The following is a 26,707-nucleotide window of genomic DNA, read 5'->3' as shown; positions in this document are numbered from 1 at the left end:
CAAAAAGCTTCAAATGGCTCATTTTCAAATTCTCCACCATGATCACTTCTGACTTTCAAAATTTTTGATTCTTTTTCAGATTGAATTTGAGTGCAGAAGCTACTGAATACATCACACGCAACATCTTTACTCTTTATGAATTTCACCCAAGTCCATCTGCTGTAATCATCAACAATGACTAATCCATATCTACTTCCATATAAGGATGCAGTACTTACTGGTCCAAATAAATCAATATGGAGTAATTCTAAAGGTCTTGAGGTTGAAACAATATCTTTTGTTTTAAAAGATGATTTCACAATTTTCCCTCTCTGACATGCACCACAGAGTGCATCTGAATAATAGTCAATGTCTGGTAGCCCTTTCACAAGTTGTAACTTACTAAGCTTAGAGATTAACCTCCAGTTAGCATGTCCCAACCTTCTGTGCCACATCCATTTCTTATCATTCACTGATAGTAGGCACATCACCTTCTGATCAGCCAGTTCAGAAAAATTGATTTTATAGACATTGTCAACTCTCTTTCCTTTGAACACAATGAATTTGTCTTCCTTGTTGATTACTGTACAGTTGGGTTTTTCAAAAAGCACATCATAACCATTATCACAAAATTGACTAATGCTCAAAAGGTTATGTTCAAGACCATCTACCAACCATACATTATTAATTGAGGTAGAGGAGTTACCAATAGTTCCTGTACCTATGATCTTGCCTGACTGGTTGCCTCCAAATTTCACATTTCCTCCCTCTTTCATTGTTAGGCTGAGGAACATGGACTTGTCTCCTGTCATGTGTCTTGAGCAACCACTGTCTAGGTACCATGATCTTTGCTTTGGCACTGCTCTTAGACATACCTGCATCATTGACATTTTTAGATTTAGGTACCCATTGTTCTATGGGTCCTGGAAGGTTAGTACTTAAGGCTTTACTCTTCACTTCTTGTACCTTGTGCTGTGAGTTGGGTTGCTTCTGATTAACCATCACCTTAGGTTTTGGTACTTCAGAAGCAGTAACTGTCTTCTTCTGAAACTTAGACTTCAGAACCCCAGATTTTGGTTTCACCAGACTCTGAGGAATAGGTTCTGATCTTTTCAGGATCCTAACCTTTGAAGTTTTGGAATCAGATTTGATCATAGCCTTTGACTTAGAGTTCTTTGGCTTTGAAGTAATCTTAGCCTTAGAACTAGAAGCTTCAGGTTCTGATTGAACAACAGTTTCCAACTCAGCCCCTTCTGGTACAAAGAATGTTTTCAGACCTTCCTTGATGCATTCACAACAAGACTTTAGATTGGTTTTCTCCAGTTTCACTTCTGGAAAACCAATTCCTCTGCCATTGTTCTTGTAAATGCTATAAATCATAGAAGCCACTCTGCTTCTGTCAATGCCAGATATAATAAAATCTTCAAGAGCAATTTCATGGTTACTTAAAGGTTTTTCATTACACTTTTCTTGTAGCTTCTGACATAAGAACCTGAGCTGATCTTCATATGTTTTACACATGAAGTCAAAGCCCCTAAGTCCTTGTTCAGAAGCTTTCAGATCCAATAAAGTTGATTTTTGCTGTTGTACCAAATCAGCATATTTTTCTTTTAAATCCTTCAACTCATTGGTTCTTACTTCAAAATGTGTAAGAAGTTCTTTAAGTGACTCAACAAGTTCATCTCTGGGAATTTTGGAATATACCTCGTTTTCATCTTCTGAGTCTGAATCTGACCCAGCTTCTGAAGTTGCTGTTGCTACCAACCCAACAGCTATCTTTGCATCTTCATCAGCTTCCTCTTTATCAGATCCAGATTCACTACCCAAATCATCCCAGGTTGCCATTAAACTCTGCTTAATCTGCTTCTTGAATTTGCTTGGTTTGAATGTAGACCTCTTTGACTTGTCCTTTGACTTTTCTCTTTGAAGATCAGGGCATTCAGCAATGAAGTGACCTGGCTTCTTACAGTTGAAGCATCCCTTCTGATCTTCTTTCCTTGAGCTTCTGGAGTTACCCCTTCTGGAGAGAAACTTTCTGTTCTTCTTGGCCAGATATTGAAGTCTGTTTGAGAGCATGGCCATTTCTGCAGCATCTGGTTCAGAGTCTGAACTTGACTGTTCTTCCTCTTCAGATTCAACCACTTTGAGAGCTTTTGATGACTTGCCTTTGGATGGAAGAGCTATTGATTTACTCTTCTTAGTAGACTCATGTTCATTAAGACTTAACTCATGAACTTTGAGAGAACTAACAAGATCTTCGACACTTAAAGTGTTTAAATCTTTAGCTTCCTCAATGGCAGTCACTTTTGGTCTCCATCTGGCAGGTAAGCTTCTGAGTATCTTGCTTACATGATCAGAAGCAACATAGCTCTTCTTTAGAATCTGTAGACCAGAAACTAAGGTTTGAAACCTTGAGTACATCTCCTCAATAGTTTCATCATCCTTCATTTTGAATAACTCATACTGATGTACAAGCAGGAGAGCCTTTGCTTCTTTGACCTTCTTGCTCCCTTCATAATTTGAACAGAGAGAAGCAAACATAGCTTTAGCAGTGGATTTGTCACTCATCTTCATGTATTCTGCTTTGGGTATGGCAGTGACAAGAGCTCCTCTGATAATATGATGCTTCTTGTAAAGTTTCCTCAGTTCTGGAGTATGTTTCTTTCTATCCACAGCAGCTCCTTCTTCATCAAGGACTAAATCACCAACACCATCTTCCAGAATATCCCATAATTCTTCATCTAGGCTCATGATGTAACTGTAAAAGTTGGTCTTCCACCAAGAGAACTCTTCAGCATCTCCATTGAACTTTGGAACTTTTCCAATACTGGTTTTCTTACTATCACTATAATCATGTAAGACATGTTTATAGCTAGTATCACCAGGACCAGTAGGAGTAGGAGTAGACATGTTTTTCTCAGATCTTTGACTGTTGCACGGTTAAGTGTTACACAACAGACCAAGGCTCTAGATACCAATTGAAGGTGAGAAAAACACAAGAAGGGGGGTTGAATTGTGTTTTAGAAAAATTCTTCGTTTCTCCTAAAAACTGAACACACTGATCAGAAGCTAAGCGAGACAGCTTCTGAAGTGATAATCAGAATCTAAATGCAGCGGAATAAAACAGAGAGAGAGAGAAGAAGAACGACACAAAGCAATTATACTGGTTCCTTCCACAATCCGGAAGTAGTCCAGTCCCCCTTGCACTTCCAAGGAGATTTCACTATGAGTAATATCTGATTACAAATGCTCAAGCACACAAGCAAGAGACTTCCAATGCTCAAGCACACAAGCAAGAGGCTCAAGCACACAAGCAAGAGACTTCCAATGCTCAAGCACACAAGCAAGAGACTTCCTAACTAAACAAAATTACACAGAAAATTGTTTAAGGTTGAACACTTGATATACAATCAGAGGTGCTCACAATACAAATCAGATACAGACTCAATGGACTTAAGAATTTCTAAGATATGACTTTGAGACACAGAAATTCTAAGTGAATGCAGAACAATTTCAGCAGAGGTTTGGTACTTGTGAAAATCTTTGTGAGTCTTTCGTTCAGAGTTCATGCATTACCAATTCTCTAGGTCTTCACTCCTTTATATAGTGGTGTGAAAGAGACGTTGTGAAATTGCCAGCACACCAAAGAGTCGTTGTTGAAGCTTGATCTTTCACCAATAATCTTTTGCCTGATTTGGCTGTTGTCCTATGAAGAACAAATTTGAAATCCATTCCTTATCCAAAGGAACATCTATGCAGGCGAAACCGTATTCTGGAGCTGTTTTCTTGTCCTGTAGCGCGGACACAAAACAGAGTAGTGGAGAACGTGGTTGTACAATTCGTACAAAGTACAATGTCAACGCTTTCGTCCAAATTGCAAACACACGCCTTCAAACACCTTTGAAATGACCGTTGCAAACTCCACTAATCCTTTGTTTGTGTTTTCGAATCCAATAGACAGCTTTTGCATTGATAATTCTTCAATTCTTGATTCTTTGCAAATCCAGTTGATATTCAGCTTCTGGTGAAATGGCTTCTGATGAGGCAGCTTCTGATGATGCAGCTTCTGATGATATGACTTCTGCAGCTTCTGATGACGCAGCTTCTGATGATGTGGCTTCTGGACCTCTTGTCTTCAGAAGCACTATTCTTCAGGAGCAGCTTACTTCAGGAGCGCTATTTCTTCAGGAGCAGCTTGACTTCAGGAGCGCTTTTTCTCTTCAGTAGCAAGTTGCCTTCAGGAGCGTCCAAGCTTCAAATTTTTGTTGTTTCCATAGCTCTTTATTTGCTCATTAAGAACCAATGATGATGTAACTTTATAATTATGGTCCTGTACACTTGAACAAATATTAGCTAGTCCAATTTACAATTTTTAATACCTTGTTATCATCAAAACCCTTTAAGGTTCATTGTTAAACACATTTTGTTCCAACAAAAGTATGGATTGCTAAAAGACACCTTCATGGATGGTTTCTAGCAAAACCCTTTTACAAAACTGCGATATTTATCTTATAATTAATTTTTTTATCTTAATCATTTTACACACCGTTGATATGCGTTTTCAACACGGTCTCCCTACCCTACCCTACCTAGGTTGAAGGAGTGAATGCGTGGGGAAATAGGATGAAGGAAGGTACTGTGTGAATGATTCGATAGTCGTACAATGAAATGAGCAGAGCAATATAAAAAGTGGTGTAGCACTAAAAAAATAGAACTGTACATGCAGTAAGTGCCTAGTCCCATCACCAAATCTTTTCTCAATTGGGTCCCATATTTTTTTTCTTCCATTTTTTACTCCTTTCTCCATCCACACTCAACCACTCATTTTCATCATCACCATGCAAATTGCAATAATGCGTTAACGGTTGGGCTGGGTTGGGTTTGGCTTAATTTAACTCATAGAAAACTTCTTCAACGTTCAACACAATGTGATATTTTAACTATTTAATGGATGAGTTAAATTATTTTGATGTGGACTTGTCCCAGTAATGGTCGCATGAATTACGTGGTCGGTGACAATACCAAATCTATCTCTATTTTCTCTTTGATATTATTCCTCTCTATTTTATTAAAATTTTATAGGAAAATGTTAACTAGTGCCCCCGGGGCACTGGTTAAGGAAACCAAATATAGCATAAGTACCTTGGAACTTGTGTAGTCAAAGTTTAAAAAGTGTAAATAATGATGTTTTCAATGCAAATATTTCCTTTTTTGTTTCCTTAACTAGTGCCCCGGGGGCACTGGTTAACAAGACCCTTTTTATGATGATTTTGGTGATTAGGCTATGAAAAAAAAAACTAATAAATACCCTTAAGACAATATAAAAAAATTAGTTAAATACCCTTAAGACAATATAAAAAACTAAAGAGAAAATATTGACGTGTTTAAATATGTCAACTTAAAGTTAAATTATGTTAAAAATAGATAAATTTAGATATGCAAAAAGTCGCTACATAAAAAACTGTTTTCGTTTTAGTCATTGCAAATATATAATTTTTTTTGGTTCCTGTAAGATTTAAATATAGTTTTGGTCATATAAATATATCAAATTTTTGTTAAGAGTCCCTCTAAAAAATTGTAAGATTTAAATATGTTTTTGGTCATATAAATATATCAAATTTTTGTTAAAAGTCCCTCTAAAAAATTCTTTGATTATTTTTAGTCTCCAAAAATTTTTAATCATCACTTTTGGTCTCTACTTTTAAATCAACTCATGTGTAATCTTCATATTTTTACATGAAATTACAAAAACAAAAATATTTGCAATGATTAAAACCAACAAAATATTTTTTTGTTGAAATAAATTTAGGGTGAAAATATGATGTCCAGTTCAAGATAAAGAAGATCTTCAAGTTCAAAGAAAATACGATACAAACATATTTATATTTACTCACTCCAAAATCATTAACAAAGCTCAAAATCAGGATGCTCAAATTCAATTTTTTTAACCACTAAACTAAATATTTTGAGTTATGAACAAAAATCTTTAAAGAGACTAAAGCAAAAACATTTAATATTTAAAGAAAAATTATCAACGAGGCAAATGACAAAGTAATGCCTAGACAAAGTGCAATGGCAGTAAAAAAGAGAATTTAATGATAAGAGAAAAACACAGTAGAAGGAACGGTGAATCTTGGAGCATCTCTAATGATGAATCTTTTACTTAACAAAAAATCAATTTATCAAAGACTTTCATTGGGGAAGAAAAAAATGAGTACGTATTAGTTACTGACAACTATATGAAGACTCTCTTTCTCTCTTCGTCAACTAACGAGTCATATAGTTAAAATAAGAAATAAAATATATAAAAGTTGGTTCCTCATCTCAAATTCTTTCACTTTTCAATTTTTATTTATTTATTTTCAAAATGTATTTGTTTTTCTTCTGTCGCCGCACTTACCCCCTCCAAATTCAAATCGAATCTTCTCTGTTGTAGTCTATATGGATGGTGGTGTGACGAGCTTCACCTCCCGCACCACCGATGTCCTCTCCCTGTCTGGCGATGTCCGTATGGGGAGATTTGAAATCATCGTCGTTGTCGGAATGAGTTTCCCACGCCGCCGTCGTTTTGCTTGTTTTGACAGCGACCTTCTTTCTCATTCAGTTCATGGTTTCTGAGCTTCAGAGGTGGGTTTGTTGTCTGTCGTTATAAAATGGGTCGATTGTTGCTACAGCGTCGTCTGTGGCGGCGGTCGCCCTGCTGTTTTCTTATCAGGTGTGTCATCGATTCGTGGAGGGCGTTCCAATGTTTTGACTCTTTGATCATTGTCCAGATCTGTTGAGATCTGCAGGTGTCAAGGTTAAGGTTTGCCTCCTCCGAACTGCTGCCGCCTTAATATCCGCATCGATTTTCGTGATTGATTTCGGACTGATTTGAAATCCTCATCATTCTGTCTGTCTGATGTTGGACTCATGGTCTCGAAAGAGACATGTAGAGCTTGTTGCTATTTTTGCAGGGAGTTGATGGTTCTTGAATTGCCTCTGTGTTTGCAGACAATTCATACGACAACTTAGGATCCGCCATTCATTTTTGATTGATTTGGACTGAGAGGCTCGAAAGAGTCGTTTAGCTTGCTGCCATTGTTGCAGGGAGTTGATGGTACATGAGCCGCCTCAGTGTTGACCGAGGGTTCAATCACCGCATCGAAAACCTTTAATTAGTTTTATGATTAATTAGAGGCTGATAAACTTATACACTTGTGTGTTGTTTTAATCTTTGTATCATCTGTTTGGGTCGACCTACACTCTTGTGTGGCTTTACTGGGTTAAATTTATGTCCCATCAGTTTTTATGTAATCCCCCCCCCCCCCCCCCCCGGCTCAATAATATTTATGAGCATTTGACTAAACATTAGAGTTGGGTGTCAATTTAGTTGGAACCTCATTATCTAATGTCATTTTGCTCTTGCCTTATAAAAAAATAATGTAGATATTAAAGTACATATATAATGGACCTATTTAAGAACTTTTTTTTTTTAGTTTAGTATCATCAGAGTCATCGAGTCTTTGATAATACTTTTATTTTTTGAAGAAATAATACTTTTATTTAAAATTATAAATAAATAACATATACATATGAGACACATTTAAAAACTCTTGTTAGTTTATTGTCATTATGGATGCTCTTAAACAATTGTAAATTTTCCTCCTTGGTTGTCCGAAAATGAAATGGTGTTCAATCCATGGTAGAGAAAACATTCGAGCTCAAAAAGTATTTTCAATACAAAGGTATGTACCACTAAATCTATATTTTTACCAATAAAACCAATAACAAAGCTCGAACCCAGAACTTCTCAACATGTGTTTGGCAGGGCGTGTACTAGACGCAGACGTGAGCTTTATAAGATGCCCCAAGACGTGCAAGTACGATACGATACTATGCGGATACACAAAATTTTTAAAATTTATGTTATGATACAACTAAGATATGTTAACAAATTTTTTATATTAAAACGTATATACATGTAAAATACTTGAAGAAAACCAACTTCATTATTTTTTTTGGTAGTTGCCTGGGTTTGAACCCCGAACCTTGCATATTTTATGCATTGTCCCAACCAACTGAGTTAAGCTCACGAGGACAACCAGCTTCATTATTATATTATTATGAAAGACAATATAAAAATAATACATGTGATCAAAATAAAAAATGTAAAGTTTTCTTATAAAAAGAACTCAACACAAATATTGTCTAATGTTAATTAATTGAATCTCTTCCTTTCGTTACCTTCATCCTTAAGAATATAATTTTAAGTGGTTGATCGAGAAACAATTATATTGATACATATTTAAAATTAAACAATATACATTTTCACAATACTGTCTCACTTTTTTACCTTTCATCTTTTCTAAGATACATATCTGTGAAGTATTTTATAAGTGTATTTGCCTATCTGTGAAGTATCAATATCTGTATGTATCCGTGAAGTATCAATATCTATATGTATCTGATACAGATACATATTTGTTCTGCAGTATCCAGACTTCATATGTTTGAGAAGATAGACGCGAACATATTCAAAATCTATCTTTTTGCCACTAAATTAAATTAAATTAAATGCTTGGGTTTATCAACAAAATTATTACTATTTGGGTTAATTAAATTTTTGGTCCCTATAAATATCTGCAGTTTTGTTTTTAGTCCCTATAAAAACAAATCACATTTTTTAGTCCCTACAAAATTTTCCGTTAGTATTTTTAGTCCCTGTTAAATTAAAATTTGCTTAATTATGTTTAAACTTCTAAATTTTTGAATGTTTTTTACAGACATGTTCATAACATCGTAAGACACTCTTTTATAAAATCTTTTAATTTTTTAACATATAATGTTACTTTTTGGCGGAGGAACTTTGTATAATGTTCTACATAAGTTTGTAAAAAATATGTTAAAATTCAAAAATTTTAGTTTTACAAGGACTAAAAGTATGTGTTGGTCCTTGTTAAATTAAAATTTGTTTAATTATACTTAAACTTTTATATTTTTAAATGATTTTTAACAGACATGTCAAGAACATTATAATAATCTCTTTTATAAAAAATTAATTTTTTTTAACATGTAATGAATTAAATATAATTTTTTTAAATCGCCAAAAATTCAAGATAAAACTAACGAAAATTTGGACCTAAAAATACAATTTTGAGCTAACTTATTGCGGCAGATTGTTTTATAATGTTTTAAACAAGTATGTAAAAAATCATTAAAAAATTTAAAATTTTAAGCTTAATTAAACAAATTTTAATTTAACAGGGACTAAAAACACTAACTGAAAATTTTGTAGGAATTAAAAAGTGTGATTTGTTTTTATAGGGACTAAAAACAAAACTGCGGATATTTATAGGGACCAAAAACTTAATTAACCCTTATTATTTTTGGTCTAAACACTAAATCAACAAAATATTTTAAAAAAGACTAAAATTAAAAAAAAAATATGTGCAGAGATTATGTGCGAAAGAAAGAAAAAGGGGAATTATTCACTTTAGTCTCTGAATGAGAAATGAGTAGTCACTTTAGTCCCTGAATGAGAAATTGCAAAACACCTAAACTCTGTTCGTCAATTTCAGGGACTAAAGTGATCAACTGAGTCTACATTCATGACTAAATTGATTAACAGAGTCTGCATTTAGGAACTAAATTGGCTAACAGAGTCTACATTCAGGGACTATTTTACAATTTATCTGCATTCAAGGACTGAAGTGACGACTCCTTTTCTATTTAGGGAGTAAAGTGACTAAAAAATAGTATAAGTCAGGCAATTGACAAGGTACTGCCTAGACAGTCTATATACAGTGACAGTAAAAGAAGGAGAATTTAATGATAAGGGAAAAACAATAAACATGATACTCCCTCCGTCCCGGAATATCTGACTCATTTTCTAAAAAAAAGTGTCCCAAAATAACTGAGTCATTTTAATTTTCAATACAACTTTCATCATTCCCAATACAATATAACACTAAATAATACTACTTTTATCATTCCCAATACAATATATTCCACTTTCCCTTTTATTTATACATTTTTCTTAATCTGTGTGAAATGAGCCAAGGGCTCAGATAAATTGGGACGGAGGGAGTAGAAGGAACAGTGAATCTTAGGCAGATGTAAATTTCCCTCCTTGGTTGTCCGAAAATGAAATGAAATGCTGTCTCTTTCTCTCTCTTAAAATAATGACGGTTGTGTTCTGATTGATTGAATGAAACTGAGAGGAGAGAGAGAAAAAAGACAGAGGAGAGAGAAAGAATCAGAAGTTAAGGTAAAGCAACAGTGTTCCAAGTTACTACTGTACTTCAATTACTACTACTTGTAGCAGTAGCTCAATCACAAGAAACCATTGTTTCTCATCTCATTTTTCTATAACTAGTAACTTCACCCACCACTCTTGTTCTTTTTGATCTTCCATTTTTCCTTTCCTTAAACATACTCTCTTCTTCTTGTGAGATCCGTTCACTTTTCTTTTCTTAAGATCTATCTATTTGCTTATCAAGTTTTCATCTTTTTCATTTTTCACCTTCTGGCTCTTGTTTGCCTTTTCTTCTTCTTCAGATTATTGTTTGCAATGAAGCGTGTAGTTGAAGAATGGAACATGGGGTGTTGGGGGTTAAGGAGAAGAAGAATCAATGAGGAATAAAGTGATTGTTTTTTGTTGTGAAACTGGTTTTGGTTGACGAATATTAAGATTTTAACCAGTTTTTTGGTTGGTGAAAGGGGGGTGTAGAGTGTAACAAAGAATGATATTATGTAGTAGAAAGAAGAAAGAGAATAATAGGATTGTTTTTTGGTGGGAGTGTCATTTTCTGATTATTTTGTTGCTTAATTTGTCTACTTAGAGAGAGTGTTTTTGATTGTGGGCTCAATTTTTGAGTTTACAAATTTCTTATAACTTTTTGTTCCAATGAGACTCTCTTCAGCTGGTTTTAGTCCTCCACCCCAAGAAGGTATGTGTTTGTTCACACTTAACAATTTCTTGCAGATTCTTCTTCCTTTTTCTTTTCATCTATCTTTCCTTGTTCACAATTTTTCTTGAATTTGTTATTGCTACATTTTTTTGGGTGTGATAATCTCGAGTTCGGTCCAGAGGTAAATAAAAATTGTCTCTGGATTGTTCCAGCCAGGATTTGAACTTGTTCTTTCTAATTTTATTGCTAATTTAATCTTTGGGGGATTAAGTTCTCATTTTGCATTTTTTTTGCTAATTATTTAAGCATTGAAGTTTTTGTTATCTAACATGAAGGGTGTAGTGTATAAATATATTTTTTAATTAATTTTTTTTGAAGTGGAGGATGTGAAAATTCATCTTTTGGGCTATGTTTTTTTCTTCTTGTTTTTGCCATAGCTAAGGAATTAGAAAAGTAATTTTGTTTCATTTGTCAAATAAGCACCTTTAAGATCTTGGATTTACTAAGAGTATCCCCATAATCAATTTGTCCTTTGTGACAATTATGAGGTTTTTATAATACATGACATTGGGATGGATTTTGCAGGGGAAAAGAGAGTTCTAGATTCAGAACTTTGGCATGCATGTGCTGGCCCTCTTGTCTCTTTGCCAGCAGTTGGAAGTAGAGTTGTGTACTTTCCACAAGGTCACAGTGAACAAGTGAGTAGTAAAATAACATGATGTTAGATTATTATTGTATTTGTAGTGCTCCCTTTGAAAAATCATGGTGGACATGTGTGTTACACTCTTTTACTAAGGGGAAGACAGTAAGAATAAAGTAATACTAGGAATCTCTTGTTTCTGGTCATGAGTATCATATGCAGTCTCTTCATTCTCCTTTTCTGTTTTTACTTTTGTTTTAAATTTCGGCTGCGTCAAAATCTTTAATAATTCGGAGAATTGCGTTCAAATGCGGCTGATATGACCCAAATTGTAGTTGAAGAGGCATAAAAAGTTTGTTGTTGCAGCCCAAATTGCGGCCGTAGACCATTATTTTTAAAGTATCTCTCTCTTCATATCATTTCTGCATATGTGACACATATATCCTAACTCGGTGCTTTTCTGCGCAGGTGGCTGTGTCAACCAACAAGGAAGTCGATGCACATATCCCAAACTATCCAAGCTTACCTCCTCAGCTTATTTGTCAACTTCATAATTTGACTATGCATGTATGACTTGTTTACTTATTTTTTCTTAGTGTATCGTTTTGATTCATTTTCCCTGATTTTTGTGTCTGGCACCATGTTTTCATTACCCAATTGCTTGTTTTGATCCAGGCTGACGTGGAGACCGATGAGGTGTATGCGCAGATGACCTTGCAACCTCTGAATGCTGTATGACACACTGCCTTAAGTGATAACTGGTTTTGCAATTTAGATAGGTATATGCATTTTCAAGCGTTTAATCATCTATGCGTTTGCAGCAAGAGCAAAAAGAGGCTTACCTTCCAGCAGAGCTGGGAACTCCAAGTAAACAGCCGACAAACTACTTTTGCAAGACCTTGACTGCTAGTGACACAAGCACTCATGGGGGATTCTCCGTGCCTCGCCGGGCGGCTGAAAAAGTGTTTCCTCCTTTGGTAAATATTTGTCGAAAAGTCATGCTAATTTATCTACCAAATCTATCAGTTTCTCAAGTCTTCGTAATTGTGACCTGCAGGATTTCTCCCAACAGCCTCCTGCTCAAGAGTTAATAGCAAGGGATTTGCATGGTAACGAATGGAAATTCAGACATATCTTCCGAGGCGAGTTACAAAGCTGAATTTCACTTTAATTGCAAATGTCGGAGTTTCTCTTTCAGTTTGAGATGAACATGTTTCTTGTTGAGGGCTGAAAATATGTCGTTACTTTTTTATAATTTTTTATCTCTTGCAGGCCAGCCCAAAAGGCATCTACTTACAACTGGATGGAGTGTTTTTGTGAGTGCTAAAAGACTTGTTGCTGGTGATTCTGTGCTGTTTATCTGGCAAGTGATTTTATTGTGTCCTGCTTATCAAAGTGGCGCTTTCTCTCCTCTCGACCTCATTAATTTGTTCTATTCCTTTACCTTGGATCTGTCATGCCTTCAATACTAAAACATTCTTACTGACAAGTGCTTCAGGCTTTGAGAAGTGCGGTTTATTCATATTTTTTGCATCTGCTTACTTTATTATGATGATACACGAGAATTGTTGATTTTTTGGTATGTATGTGATTATGTGATATCTTATCAATGGTGTAACTCAAGTGCATCTTCTTCAATAGGAATGAAAAGAACCAATTGCTTCTTGGTATCCGCCGTGCTAGCCGACCACAAACTGTGATGCCTTCCTCAGTACTGTCAAGTGATAGTATGCACTTGGGACTTCTTGCTGCAGCAGCTCATGCGGCTGCAACCAATAGCCGTTTCACTATTTTCTATAACCCACGGTATGCAATAATAACTAGTACACATTCGAACTTTTAAGTCATGATATATTTCTTTTGATGGACATTATTTTATTCTTTTATATTCAGTGCGTGTCCATCCGAATTTGTCATACCCTTGGCGAAGTATGTTAAAGCTGTGTATCATACTCGAGTTTCAGTTGGTATGCGTTTCAGGATGCTCTTTGAAACAGAGGAGTCTAGTGTGCGACGGTAGGTCTTTCAAATTTATTGTTCAAAATAATATTCTATAAATGCTTTAGTTTTTTATGTGGAATTGAAAGATTATATAAAATATGAATTTAGAGTTACTGAAAACTGATGCATTTTTATAATATGATTATATAACACCAATATATTTTTCTTGCACAGATACATGGGTACAATAACTGGCATTTGTGACCTGGATTCTGTCCGGTGGCAGAACTCACATTGGCGCTCGGTAAAGGTTCGTAATAAAATGCTGTTGATATTTCAATATTTCTCCCAAGTTATACCTTTACATTGACTTTCCCCTTGCCTTTTTGAAGTATAATTTATGATATGTTTTTCATGCACAGTTTCTTTTCATTAACAAAAGATTAAAAAAATTAAAATGCAGCTTTTTGACTTGGATCGCAGGTTGGTTGGGATGAATCCACTGCCGGAGAAAGGCAACCTAGAGTGTCTTTGTGGGAAATCGAGCCATTAACAACATTTCCTATGTATCCGTCACCATTCCCTCTCAGGCTTAAACGACCGTGGCCTCCTGGATTGCCTTCGTTCCATGGTTAGCTTCATGTCATCTTAGAATCGAAAATATTCATGATTTATTTATTTTTTCTAGCACATAATTTAGTTTCAATTTCCTAAGCTAATTACATTTCAAAGGTTATTTCATTTATGCATCAGAGTTTTCTTTACTTTAACTGCTTGCAGGCATGAAAGATGATGATTTTGGCATGAATTCTCCTTTGTTGTGGCTCCGAGACACGGATAGAGGGCTTCAATCTCTTAATTATCAAGGGATTGGGGTTAATTCTTGGATGCAGCCAAGGTTTGATCCCGCCATGCTTAATATGCAAACCGATATGTATCAAGCTGTGGCTGCTACTGCACTTCAGGACATGAGGACTGTAGTAGATCCTTCCAAACAGCTTCTGGGTTCCTTGCTTCAATTTCAGCAACCACCGAACTTCCCGAACAGGACCGCTGCTTTAATGCAGGCGCAGATGTTGCAACAGTCGCAGCCTCAACAGGCCTTTCAAAATAATAATCAGGAGAGTCAAAATCTGTCGCAATCTCAGCCACAAGCTCAGACTAATCCTCAACAGCATCTACAGCATCAGCACTCATTCAATAATCCACTCCGTCATCATAACCAGCAGCAACAACAAACTCAACAGCAAGTGGTGGATAATAATCAGCAGATTTCTGGTTCGGTCTCTACAATGTCTCAGTTTGTTTCAGCGACTCAACCTCAATCACCACCACCCATGCAAGCTCTCTCTTCATTATGCCATCAGGAGAGTTTTTCTGATTCAAATGTGAACTCTTCAACTACTATTGTTTCTCCTTTGCACAGTATCATGGGTTCATCGTTTCCGCATGATGAATCATCCCACCTTATGAGTCTTCCAAGAACAAGCTCTTGGGTTCCTGTTCAAAATTCAACTGGTTGGCCGTCGAAGCGCATTGCGGTGGATCCACTCCTCTCTTCGGGAGCATCTCAATGTATTCTGCCTCAGGTGGAGCAGTTAGGGCAGGCACAGAATTCATTGTCTCAAAATGTTATTACATTGCCACCGTTTCCTGGTAGGGAGTGCCCAATAGACCAAGAAGGGAGCAATGATCCGCAAAGTAATCTTTTATTCGGTGTCAATATAGATCCCTCATCTCTTCTAATGCATAATGGGATGTCGAACTTTAAGGGGATCAGTGGCAACAACAATGATTCCTCAACCATGTCCTACCATCAATCTTCTAATTACATGAACACCACAGGTGCTGATTCTTCGTTGAATCATGGAGTAACGCCTGGTATTGGTGAACCTGGTTTCTTGCATACCCAGGAAAACGGGGATCAAGGAAACAACCCACTGAACAAGACCTTTGTGAAGGTGAATTTTCCTCATGGAATTATTATCATCTCTCAAATAAGAACTTGATCATCATTCACCACTTCTTACATTTTATTTGGTATGTTTCTTGTTGCAGGTTTATAAATCAGGGTCCTTCGGAAGATCGTTGGATATCACTAAATTCAGCAGCTACAATGAGCTGCGTAGTGAGCTCGCCCGAATGTTCGGACTGGAAGGCGAGTTGGAGGACCCTGTGAGATCAGGCTGGCAGCTTGTATTCGTTGACCGAGAGAATGATGTTCTTCTCCTCGGTGATGGCCCTTGGCCGTAAGTATCCCATATTCTACTTTCTTCCTTTTTCTTTTTAATGCTAAATTGGAAACTAGATTATTGTGCACCTCTTTTCTGTACACTTACGTCGCTTACATGCAATCTCTCTTATGACAGGGAATTTGTGAATAGTGTATGGTGCATCAAGATACTTTCGCCCGAGGAAGTGCAGCAAATGGGCAACACTGGCCTCGGGCTTTTGAACTCGGTTCCAATTCAAAGGCTCTCAAATAGCATTTGTGATGACTATGTGAGCCGTCAAGATTCAAGAAATCTAAGCAGCGGGATAACAACCGTGGGATCTCTAGACTACTAAAAGATGTGACTGCTAATAGTCTGCATTTTTTTATGGGAAGTGTTATCTAAATGTGTTTATCTTATATAATATAGCCTTTTATTTTTGTTTACATGTTTTTCATGCTAGGACTATTCATAAACTAATACTGTAACTATATGGTATCTTGTCATTGTGCTAGCTACAATTATATACAATACTTAATCCGTTAGGAAATCAATGTGTGAAGTTCAGATATTTAGATCTCTCTAGAATTCAACTCATACCAAACTTCATTACTTTTAGTCTTGCTTTTGGCTCAAAATCTTTGGGATGCATGAATTTACTAATGGAGTACATCGAACAACTTTGACCTTTGATGTGTCACGATTGAATTGATTGTTTGGCAAAATCTGTATCATGTGCATGAAAATAAATGGCCAGTTGATATTTCAGATGATGTTGGACTTATGGACCTTATAGTGATGGGTAGAAACCATTTGGTGAAAAAGAGATGTGACTGTTTGAACATGAAGAGGACACCAAATGCATGTGATGTGTCTCATTCTCCTTTTCTATTTAATGTGAAAGTGGCCCTCTTTTGTTGTTTGTTGGTTTTGGCCATGCCACCCTTTTTCACCTTTGATGCAATGCTTTTGCTACATGAATGGTAAAGTGAAAGCTGTACATTTGTCCATTTCCATCTTGTTTGGTCATACTTGCTTCATGCCCTCGTGTCCAAAGTATTTGGAATTTGTAGAACATCAAAGTGCATTGACTCCTTTGTCTAAGTTGACGTGGAAATGAAAACCTAATTAGTAAGTAGATAAGAAAACTCAATGTTATCCTTAAGCCACAAGGCACTTATTAATATAAACATTCTTTTGGTTTGAAATCTTTTTATGAACTTAAGTCATAACCATCTGTGCTTTTTTGAGAGTTGAGCTACGGAAAGAGTTACTTATGGACTGAATTAGGTAGTCCACTGAATACCACTTAAGCCACGAGGCTCTGCTACCTAATGAACTTGTCTTTTGCGTTAGTATATCCTTATTGACTTAAGTCGTAACCTCAAAGGATGTAAGTGGCAAGGTTACAAGTTAGTGTGATGTGAACTAATTATGTTTGAATCTTTGAGGGAGGCATACCACTTATCTGTCAGATGAAATTATACATAGTCTATGATAGGAGAATTTGAATGGGGGAAGGAACACCACTCATCTCAATGAGAATTTATGATGAAATTTATATAAAGTTTGTTATTGGGATAATTTTGATTCTAAACTTAAGTTATCTTAAATGCAAGTTTAGAATCAAAATTAAGTTTATAAAACGAAAATAAGCCTTTTTAGTCATATATGATATATTTCAATATACAATTTTATTATTTAAATATTATTTTAATTTAATACAAGGATTAGCGGCACAACTTATTGTTCATTTGCCTTCCATTTTTGTATAAATTATTATAGATTCTCACTTATTCTTATCATATAAGGTAATAGGGATCCTTCTAGTTCATGTAATGATATATGTTTCTAATCTTAGCAATTTCCACTGAAATTTGTATTACACATTTAAAGAATCTAAGGAAGAGGGTGGTAGAAAAGAGTGTAATTGAGGTCACTTATTTAGTTGTGACACTAGCTAGCATTCCAAGTGGGAATATGTGATTAGGGCCTGTTTGGTTTGGCTTCTGAGAAGCAATTCTAGCCCAAAATCAATTCTCTACAGTGCCAAAAGCAATTCTAGCCAAAAACAACGTGTTTGGTTCAGCTTTTCAGAATTGCTTTTATCCTCCAAAAGCAATTCTCCATGAAGCTACAAATCCTAGCTTCTAGCTTTTCTAGAATCAATTCTCCTTGAACAACGTGTATAGGTTTGTATATTTTATTATTACAACATGTTATTTTACTTTATTGCCCTTTATCAATTCTCCTTTAGCTATGTCTATTTTAGTAATTATACATTCAAAAGCAATTCTACATAATTGCATCCAAACATAAATCATTTTGTTTAATCAATTCTACATAATTGTATCCAAACATAAATCAATTCTCTTAGAATCAATTCTGTCAGAATCAATTCTATCAGAATCAATTCTCTCAGAATCAATTATATTCAAAGCTGAACCAAACGGGCACTAAAGAAGTTGGAGTTGAGTATAGGTTTGTGCAATTTACTTTGATGCATGTTATGTGGGGCTGCCTTATTTGTTGGGGGCTTTTTCAAGGTATGGAATGGTGACAAGGTAGGGCACTATCTATCTATCTACAATAACAATAACCCCACTTTATACATATTTTTTAGGTGTGGAGTTACTCTTGATTCTTCTACTTGCTTTCTTTCTATCACTTTATTTCTTGGGACTGACTCTACTGTCTGGTTTTGCTCTGTCACCCACAATTTGACCAAAAAGATAGTGATTGTGATAAACTTATTTAGCACGTGCATGGATCTTATGGCTTCTTGTTTGTGGAAGTTGTATTTGTATCTACATTCATATTAGTTTGTCATATAGTTATGTTTATACATGCATGCGCCTCTTTAAAAACCTTATATCTTTAAAGTATGTTCAATTGTTTTAATTTATTAATCATTTAAGGGGTTTATCCCACGTAGATAAATATTTAGAGTAAATGGACCTTTTAATCATTGATTGAAATTTTAAAGGTTGATCAAATTAGTTATTCAAATTTGTGAAAGAGCGATTTATTAGTCTCTTAAATTGAAAAATATCAATCTTCTCTAAAATTTTTTGAAAAATATCAATTTGTTGTTAAGGATACAATTTGTTGTTTGTCTGTCTTCCATTCTTATGTAATTTTTTAATATATATACATGATAAATTAATGTAATAGTTATTTATTTGTGTAAACTCAATTGTTAAGATGGTGATTTAATTCGTTCATACAAAAAATTGGTGATTTTATCATTTTCTCAAAATTTAAACCACAATTTTAAAGGTTATATGTTCATTTTGATGCACCAACAAATTACTATTTAAGTTAATATGTATGTCTTTCATTGATTTTGATGGAATAACTAAATTGACCGACAATTTTCAATTTAAGGAATTAAATTGTTATTTCATAAATTTGATAGGCTAAATTGATTGGCCCTTACCGTTTCAAGGGGTATATACTCAAACATTTATCGACTGTAGTTATTATGGGTGAATGAGTTGGTCACAAATGCTATGGGAAAGAGACCAAACTATCACAATATGTTACTACAACTACAGGAATGTTTGGTAATTTTCCTTGTTCATGTAACATGATTGATGTATTTTTTTTTTTTTTTTGGGTACAAAAGAGGGCTAAAGGCCCGATTGATGTAATTTACTATATCACTAATATTGACAAAGGTATAGACTAAAGTTGGTAGAAATAAAATGATCTTTTAAGGCGGTGTGGCAACAATCAACTTAAAAGTGTGCTCTTTGAGTATAATACTGAGATTAAGATAATATGATATATCATTATATCAAAAAGTAAGTATTGGAATGCCATTACAGTTTTCACGTAAAGAGCAACAAATTGTTCTCTCAATATTGCAAGTAAGTAAATTACCCCCTAATAAAGAGGGGGTAATGTAGGCCTCACGATGGCAAGCATATAATGTTAAGATTACGAATTTACGATTAGCATGAAGAGAAATTTGTGGCCTTCAAGATTAATTAAGAAAGAGCATTTGTCTGGGTGAACTACAAACATAATTTTTGTTTTCTTTTTTGGAATGATAATTCATTTGCTTATGCTATTATTGCGGAAGGACATTTTTTAAACGGATTGTTGAAAAAGGAATCGAACTTCTTCAATTTAAATTCTGAATAATAATAACATGTAACTTTAACTTACCCTTAAGAAAAAAATATAATTTAACTTAAAAAGTTTAGTGACAGATTAATATTATCAACACATTTCTTACATTTTTTGTTGAACATTGCTTTTTTGACATTCACCATTTGCTTTCAGGCACCGTGAATTGACAGATAACTACGGTTGAGGGGACTATTTAAATTGGTTAAACCAATTTAAAAAGTGATTAAAACGATCTAGAAAGTGTCAAACGACACTTAACTACCGTTTTTGGCACGAGAGTTGAATGTGGCTCGGCCAACGGTAGTTGCATTTTTTGAGCAATTAGAGGGTGCATAAAGAGTATGGGTTTGGGTCATATAGAATAGGCCCAAAATGATATGGGTATTTTTCGGGGAAATCAAAGAACTACGAAAACGTTTAGGATTAGGGTTTATCAGCGGCAGCAACATTTCACACTTCGTTCGAACTCACTGCCTCTTGCAACAATGGTGATTTTTCTCATTCCCCCTTTTTTCTAATTTCTCAATTGTTTTTGCATTTCTTCTTCAATTATCGAATATTACATTCTATTTATATGTTTCTTTTTTGTTAATTGGATTCAGTGATTACTCTGCAACGCAAATTAATCAAGACCCATTTTATATTTTTATTAATTTCGTTTATAAGAATGTTAATCTTGTTATAAAGTCTATTTTTTCGGTGATTTTATGTTGAATTATTCGATGCTAAGAAGCTGGGTTAAGTTAGGTTTTACAAATAAGCTAGTCAAAGTGTAGCACTTGATTAATTGATTTGTTAAGAGGGTCATAATTTAATCATGATAAAGAGATAAATACTCATGTTAGATTTAGGACCCGTTTCGATTGGCTTATTTTTGAGCTTATGCAAATAAATAAGCTTTTATGTTAATTCGTAAGTTCTCACTGACAAAAATTGCATCTTCATAACCTGTTTTTTCATAAACTACTTCGACAAGCTTATGAATAATACATCAATGCTTGTTTATTTGCATAAGTCGTCTTGCATTAGCTCAAAAATAAGTCGATCCAAACAGGTCTTAGAATTTTAGGAATTAATTTGATGTACTTTTGTTTAAGAATCTAAACTGTAAAGAGATCAGTGTTTTCAATTATAACATAGATACTATTTGCGTTGTGATATTTTATGGATTTGCATTTGTGTAACCATTATTTTTATCATGTCAAGGGTTTGTTTAGATTGACTTATTTGAGCTTATGAAAAGTCCATCAACTGTTTTCAGCTTATTTTCATCAGCTGCCCAGAATGGCTTATAGCTTAATATAAAATCATTTTGACTTTATTTTATCTTTTGTTATAGCAATAACTTATGCATAAGCACTTATATAATAAACGCTTGTTCTATAAGCATTAAATTAAGCTGTTTATCCAAATTTTTGTTTGTTATTGTTGAAGCATGTTTGCTGATGTATTACTATGTCTATTTGTGCTGATTGTTCTGACGATGTATTTGTTGTTGTACATAGCCTAAGCAAATCAACGAGATTAAGGATTTCCTTCTCACTGCCAGAAGGAAGGATGCGAGGTCAGTGAGAATCAAGAGGAGTAAGGATGTGGTTAAGTTCAAGGTCAGGTGTTCCAAGTACCTCTACACACTTAGTGTGTTTGACGTTGAGAAAGCTGACAAATTGAAGCAATCACTTCCTCCAGGTCTGTAGTTGGATTTACATTTTGAGATTTTATATTTATTTAGCCTAGGATACCAACAGTTCAACTAGTTCAATTGTCTATATTTAGGCCCTGTTTGTATCAACAGTTTAATTTGTAGTTTACAGCTTAAGCAGTTATCATCATATGCGCTTATGTATAAGCTATTTCTATAACAGAAGATAGATTAGTTAAATTGTTTGCGTTGAAGCTATAATTTTTAACTCAATTTATCTTGGAGAACTTATAAAAACAAGCTGAAATCAGTTTATGAACATGTCATAAGCTGTTTTCATAAGTTCTTCCAAACAGTCTCACAAGTGTTTATGCCAAGATATGTTCCTCAAATAAGTCAATTCAATCCGGCCCTTTTGCCAATAGTAACCAAATATTGTAACATGATAAAGTTAACATTAGCACTGGCTATATGTTTCTTCTATGTCTTCCTTTTGGAAAATTAAAATGGATTATGTATGCCCTTCTTTAACCATATCAATTTGTGCTATATGTAATCTTGTTGTTTTGTGTGTCACAATGCTCTTGATGTTTTCAGGTTTGAGTGTTCAAGACCTTTAGAGGTATTGGATGAGAAATCAAGGAGAGGCGTTTGTTTCATTCTTGTGATATTTGTTTCTCTGTAGTTGAAGATTTGAATTTTTGTGAGTTGATCTTGTAAGGGTAAAGATCCTCCAAATGGATCTATATCTCTCCAAATGGATGAAATGGAGAGAATACCAAATGGAGAGGATCTTAACTCATCTTGTAACTTGAGATTGTAGCCAGGAAATGGTTTTTGTAATGAATGAAAGATTTTTATGTCTGATGGAATATTTTAGTGCTATGGGCTTAATAGACGTGAAATTATCTTCTCTGTTTTATTTTTACTTTGTTTCTGTGATAAGTTTTGGAATTTGAATGATGAACACAATAGCAACTAATAATATTGAGAGTTTTATAAAACAATCTTTACAGGGGTATTTGGCTAGTTCTTTTCTAAATAGCAGATTTTCAAACACTAATTTATTTAAATTGGCACATATTAGGGGAGGAGAAAAATAGACATTTTTAGTTACAGCTTTGAGTAATCGAATCTAGAGAGTTAAAGGCTTCTCTGTGAGTGGTTTGTCCTCGGACCAATTCTCTCAATCTTTTGTACATGATACATCTGCTGCATTCTGCATAAGTTAAGTTTGAGACAATGGATTCTTTTGTACATGATACATCTGCTGCATTCTGCATAAGTTAAGTTTGAGACAATGGATTTTTAAATTATAGAAACAAATGAACAAGTAGGTGCCGAGGAAATCGTGTGCGATTGAACTATGCTATTTGCTTGTTATGGAAGGGTGGCGGTAATGATGTTTGAGAACGTGATTACCACGTTACTTGTGGGGAGTTCAATTGAAGTTAGAGCAAAGCCTTGAATGAAATGGTTTACATAGGAATCCTTAGCATTTTGTGAATCAAACCTGAGAAAAATTACTTAATGTGACAATATGCCGGGAGAGATCAATCTGTAAAATGAATTTCAATCATCAATATTCATCATGAAAAATTCACTTGGTGTAGGCTACACATGTGTGCATGGTATTAAACCAGCAGAAAAACCATTTCAATACCACACCCGTTTGTGGTTATGTTGTTTTTGACCTTGCTCTGTTTTGATTAATAATAATGTCACTTTAGACCCCAAAATAAAACATAACCAACTTTTTTCGCAAAACTAGTTTAGTTGTCAACCAAGTTCAAACTAGTTCCAAATCAACAAATTTCATTGTTATTGTACAATCCATCTTGTAAATGTGGAAGTTTTGGTAGAACATGGTTACTAAGATTGCAAGTTAACCCCACTTGGGTTGTCCTGGTGGTATTAGCTTGGGACCTGGGAGTGTGCTCCTTTTTGAAGTCTTAAGTTCGATTATTTCCAGTGTCAATTTAAGTGGGCTAATTTAGCTTTTCAAAAAAAATAAATTGCAAGTTAACGTGTGGAATAATACAACTATTCGAGTCTAGATACTGATTTTGAATTTCAGAGAACTCACAAATGAAACCAAGTTTACACAAATGGATTTGCAGTGAATTTGGTAAATAAATTCAGATAAACTTAATTTTACCATGTTTGCTCTGTCAATTTTTTATTTTACCAAGTTTGCTTAACTTGAAGAGGAACCAAGGATGAAAAACTTTAAAGAACTAAAGGTCGAAGTAAAGTATATTAAAAAGACTAATAAACAATAAAAACATATTTATCAACATAATATTACTAAATAAACTAAACTATTTAAATTTTTGTAAAGAATAAAATTAGTTCTTTTCAAATACAAAAAATATATTAAGCAAGGTAATTTTAATATTAATATTCTTGAACACAATGAATGCTGTATATTGTACCAGAATATTGGCACTACAACACGTAAAAAGCTTTGAACTAATATTGCAGGGCTCTCTTTTCAAGAACCCTTCCAAAAATAAGCGTATACCGCTTAAAGTGACACGCACACGGTATTCTTTAGTAAAAGGCGAAAGAATAGTTCGCTTTGTGCTTATCACACGGTTCCGTGATTTCTTTCCTATGTATCTCTTTCAATTTATAGCACTAGCACCTTACATTACCTGCTATACTAGTCGATGTGGGACTCGCTCATATAACAACATTTTAGTCTTGACACTTCTATTTTTCACCTTTGTTTTGTACCTCCACAATCAAAACATGTTCTCTCTCATTCACTAATCCACTCTTTATGACTAATATTTATTCATTCTTTCATTCATTTCTAATCATAATTTGATCTTGACAAAGTAATTAACTATATTTACAAGTGAAAAATAACTTAGCAGAGGAGTACATAGTTCAAAATTTGAAATCTTTAACAGTAGTTTCAGTTCTGCATTATCTGTCTTTCTATGCTCCCTTTCCCATTTTCTAACATCTGATGATGAGAAATATAGTTAACATCAACAACATTGTCACCACTAACATACACTACTTTGAAAATATCATACTTCATATCGATCGCGAATTTTTCAAGATAAGGCATCATCCATTTCCTATGGTCAGAATTAAGTATCCATGAGTAACAAAAATGAAGAGATTTCCACACATGAATGCACACAACTATTGGTCTGCTTTGTCCTTTCAAGCAAAGACCTGAAGTCATGCCTTCTATTTTCCCAAAGCGTGACCTGAAAAGAGCTAACACGGCGTAAGAAAGGTCATTAAGGTCATCTCTACTATTCGTGCCGGCTGAGTTGATAGATAATATGTCTCCAGTTGAGAATTTTGCAGCTGATGAGCCATCTCTTGATTCTCCAGCATATGCTTCAAGGAAACTATGTTCAATTAATTTTGCCATGGTTGATACCTTGGTTAACATTGATTTCTGTAAATTACACAAAAAGTTGTTGTATTAGAATAAATTAAAATGGAGGGAAATAATTGATTTGGTATGCTTAATCAATCTGTAAGATAACACAAATCAGTAGAAAAGATGCATACAAAACATCTGAAAGGAAAATAAATTTATCTTACAAGAGTTGAAGTTAGAAGCTCTTTTTCCTTAATAGATTGCTTCTGCCATGCTCCATACCATATGATCTGATTACATGAAACAAATGAAATGAAAGTGAGCAACGATAACAATGCGTGTTTGTTTCTACGGCGATGAAAAATGATTTTAGTTGAAAGTGAGTTGAACAATAAATAAGTTTGTGTGTAAAGCTCACGTTTTGAGGCAAAAGCTACAATTTTTAAATTCAAGTTAGGATAATTTCTAATCACGAATCTCCAAACATACCAAAATCATTTTTTAGTCTTCAGAATCACTTTTGACTCTCCCAAAATTGAATCCAAACATGAACTACCATGGAGCAATGGCATCTGAAGTTGTCATTTGCTGAAGGATAAAACTTGCCAGCAAACTAAACTTTTGATGAACATGAGTTTGTGAGTCCAAATAAAGATGATATTATATGATCAATCTTTCAGTTAATGTTTTCCAACTTCCAAGCAAATTTGCAGCATAAATTCACAATGGAAGAAATGGATTTCACAAACTATATTCAGCAAAGTTTCAAACAAAAGGGACATATATATACACACTTTAGAATTGAGACAATTAGTTTAGAATAAATAAACTAGTAAAATTGAATTGAAAATTGGAAATCAGAGAAAGAAAACAGGAATTTACCATATTTCCATGGATGCTTCTAAATATAGAGCTTTGAACACAACCAAGGGTTTCAGTAGTTAAGGAGAATTGTTTGAGACCATGAACAAGATCATCTATAATCACAATTGTTGGCTTGAAAACAAAGAAACTTATTTCCAAATTCTTGTTGTTAAAAGCCACAGAACATGCCATATCCTTTTGTTTGTATATTCTTAATCTTTCAAAAGTCTTTTATTTCCTACTACTTTACTTCTACTAATATATATATATATATATATATATATATATATATATATATTAATGCTATTTATTCATTTGAGAGTGTTCAAATTGGAGAAGAAGACCATAAGACACGCAAACTCGACTCTTCTATAAGGTTGCTTTCTAGAACGGTTCCAAATATTGACTATGGTGTAAAGGAATTCAATTCCACTGTTGTTTGTTTTTGTTTCTTTGCAAACCACAGATAATAAAAAATATATAAAATGAATAGACTTGGAAATGGAACGTAAAGCGGTCACGTACATTGACTACTTCAAACTTCATGCTCACGGCAATTGTAACAAAAACCAAAAGGCAAATAAATATTCTACATCTATGACTATGATTCTATGAAAATCCACGTTGGTATTATGGTATATACTTTTTTTTATCAGTTTCTCGAAGAAAATATGTTAGAATTCAATTAACTTGAACAGTTTGAAATTAAAATAAATAAACATTTCAATTTGGTAGGACACATTAGCAAAATATAGGTCAATGATTGATTATTATTCATATATGTCAAGGGAAATTTTTTATCAAATTCAAGATGATTAGTGTTTGGACGAGATAATTTGAGTCTTTTAAAGTTTGAACCCAATCTTGATTATACAGTTAAAACTCTTTGAGACATCGTAAAAGCGATTCTCCAATTTCCTTTCTTCAAATTACTCACGAATCCTCTTTTTTTTTTTTTTATTTTTACGAGTGAAATTCCACGTCTTTCTCCTCCAAACCCCCCTTCCCAAATAAACGTCAAAAACTCGCTTACTCTGATATCCTTTAATC

The 26,707-nt window shown here is 34.2% G+C and overlaps 3 protein-coding genes and 1 non-coding gene across 5 annotated transcripts; 2 read left to right on the top strand and 2 right to left on the bottom strand.

The window, feature by feature from the left end:
• Positions 1–10,305: 10,305 nt before the first annotated feature.
• Positions 10,306–16,236, top strand: LOC146944257 (auxin response factor 6-like). Its single transcript, XM_085742653.1, has 14 exons — positions 10,306–10,910; positions 11,457–11,569; positions 11,980–12,078; positions 12,187–12,243; positions 12,333–12,488; positions 12,569–12,653; positions 12,784–12,874; positions 13,153–13,317; positions 13,405–13,527; positions 13,687–13,762; positions 13,936–14,083; positions 14,233–15,413; positions 15,511–15,701; positions 15,822–16,236. Exons 1-14 carry the CDS (start codon positions 10,868–10,870, stop codon positions 16,018–16,020), a joined length of 2,727 nt encoding a protein of 908 aa, XP_085598779.1. The 5' UTR covers positions 10,306–10,867; the 3' UTR covers positions 16,021–16,236.
• Positions 16,237–20,135: 3,899 nt separating this feature from the next.
• LOC146944256 (large ribosomal subunit protein eL38z/eL38y-like) lies at positions 20,136–22,366 on the top strand. 2 transcript variants are annotated; one of them, XR_015025886.1, is made up of 4 exons: positions 20,136–20,290; positions 21,308–21,491; positions 22,042–22,164; positions 22,255–22,366. XR_015025886.1 is itself a non-coding variant. In XM_085742657.1 (3 exons), the coding sequence occupies exons 1-3, from the start codon at positions 20,180–20,182 to the stop codon at positions 22,062–22,064; spliced, it is 318 nt and encodes a 105-aa protein (XP_085598783.1). In that variant the 5' UTR covers positions 20,136–20,179; the 3' UTR covers positions 22,065–22,366. The 2 variants fall into 2 exon arrangements, 1 of the variants encoding a protein (XP_085598783.1); XM_085742657.1 differs by having other exon boundaries at positions 22,042–22,366.
• A 1,561-nt stretch (positions 22,367–23,927) lies between these two features.
• Positions 23,928–24,044, bottom strand: LOC146944255 (U5 spliceosomal RNA). Its single transcript, XR_015029362.1, has one exon. It is a non-coding gene; the product is annotated as a U5 spliceosomal RNA (small nuclear RNA).
• Positions 24,045–24,226: 182 nt separating this feature from the next.
• On the bottom strand, positions 24,227–25,905 carry LOC146944254 (uncharacterized). Its single transcript, XM_085742656.1, has 3 exons — positions 25,676–25,905; positions 25,018–25,083; positions 24,227–24,868 (listed from the first exon to the last, which is right to left on the bottom strand). Exons 1-3 carry the CDS (start codon positions 25,847–25,849, stop codon positions 24,368–24,370), a joined length of 741 nt encoding a protein of 246 aa, XP_085598782.1. The 5' UTR covers positions 25,850–25,905; the 3' UTR covers positions 24,227–24,367.
• Positions 25,906–26,707: the final 802 nt, after the last annotated feature.

The sequence above is a fragment of the Medicago sativa genome, chromosome 2, assembly GCF_051527215.1.
Source record: "Medicago sativa cultivar Bolivia chromosome 2, Bolivia_mono, whole genome shotgun sequence".
NCBI classification, from domain to species: domain Eukaryota; kingdom Viridiplantae; phylum Streptophyta; class Magnoliopsida; order Fabales; family Fabaceae; genus Medicago; species Medicago sativa.
The sequence above is the reverse complement of the archived record's forward strand: the minus strand, read 5'-3'. Positions and strand labels throughout refer to the sequence as shown.

What these genes read in the sequence shown, in the direction of transcription:
- LOC146944254 (XM_085742656.1), bottom strand. Translation starts at nt 25,849, where the DNA reads ATGGCATGTTCTGTGGCTTTTAACAACAAGAATTTGGAAATAAGTTTC. An exon ending in GAAGCATCCATGGAAATATG is followed by an intron (nt 25,084 to 25,675) that starts GTAAATTCCTGT and finishes TCATGTAATCAG; the next exon opens with ATCATATGGTATGGAGCATG. An exon ending in AGCTTCTAACTTCAACTCTT is followed by an intron (nt 24,869 to 25,017) that starts GTAAGATAAATT and finishes TGTAATTTACAG; the next exon opens with AAATCAATGTTAACCAAGGT.
- LOC146944256 (XM_085742657.1), top strand. Translation starts at nt 20,180, where the DNA reads ATGGGTATTTTTCGGGGAAATCAAAGAACTACGAAAACGTTTAGGATT. An exon ending in CACTGCCTCTTGCAACAATG is followed by an intron (nt 20,291 to 21,307) that starts GTGATTTTTCTC and finishes TGTTGTACATAG; the next exon opens with CCTAAGCAAATCAACGAGAT. An exon ending in GAAGCAATCACTTCCTCCAG is followed by an intron (nt 21,492 to 22,041) that starts GTCTGTAGTTGG and finishes TGATGTTTTCAG; the next exon opens with GTTTGAGTGTTCAAGACCTT.
- LOC146944257 (XM_085742653.1), top strand. Translation starts at nt 10,868, where the DNA reads ATGAGACTCTCTTCAGCTGGTTTTAGTCCTCCACCCCAAGAAG. An exon ending in TAGTCCTCCACCCCAAGAAG is followed by an intron (nt 10,911 to 11,456) that starts GTATGTGTTTGT and finishes TGGATTTTGCAG; the next exon opens with GGGAAAAGAGAGTTCTAGAT. An exon ending in CACAAGGTCACAGTGAACAA is followed by an intron (nt 11,570 to 11,979) that starts GTGAGTAGTAAA and finishes TTTTCTGCGCAG; the next exon opens with GTGGCTGTGTCAACCAACAA.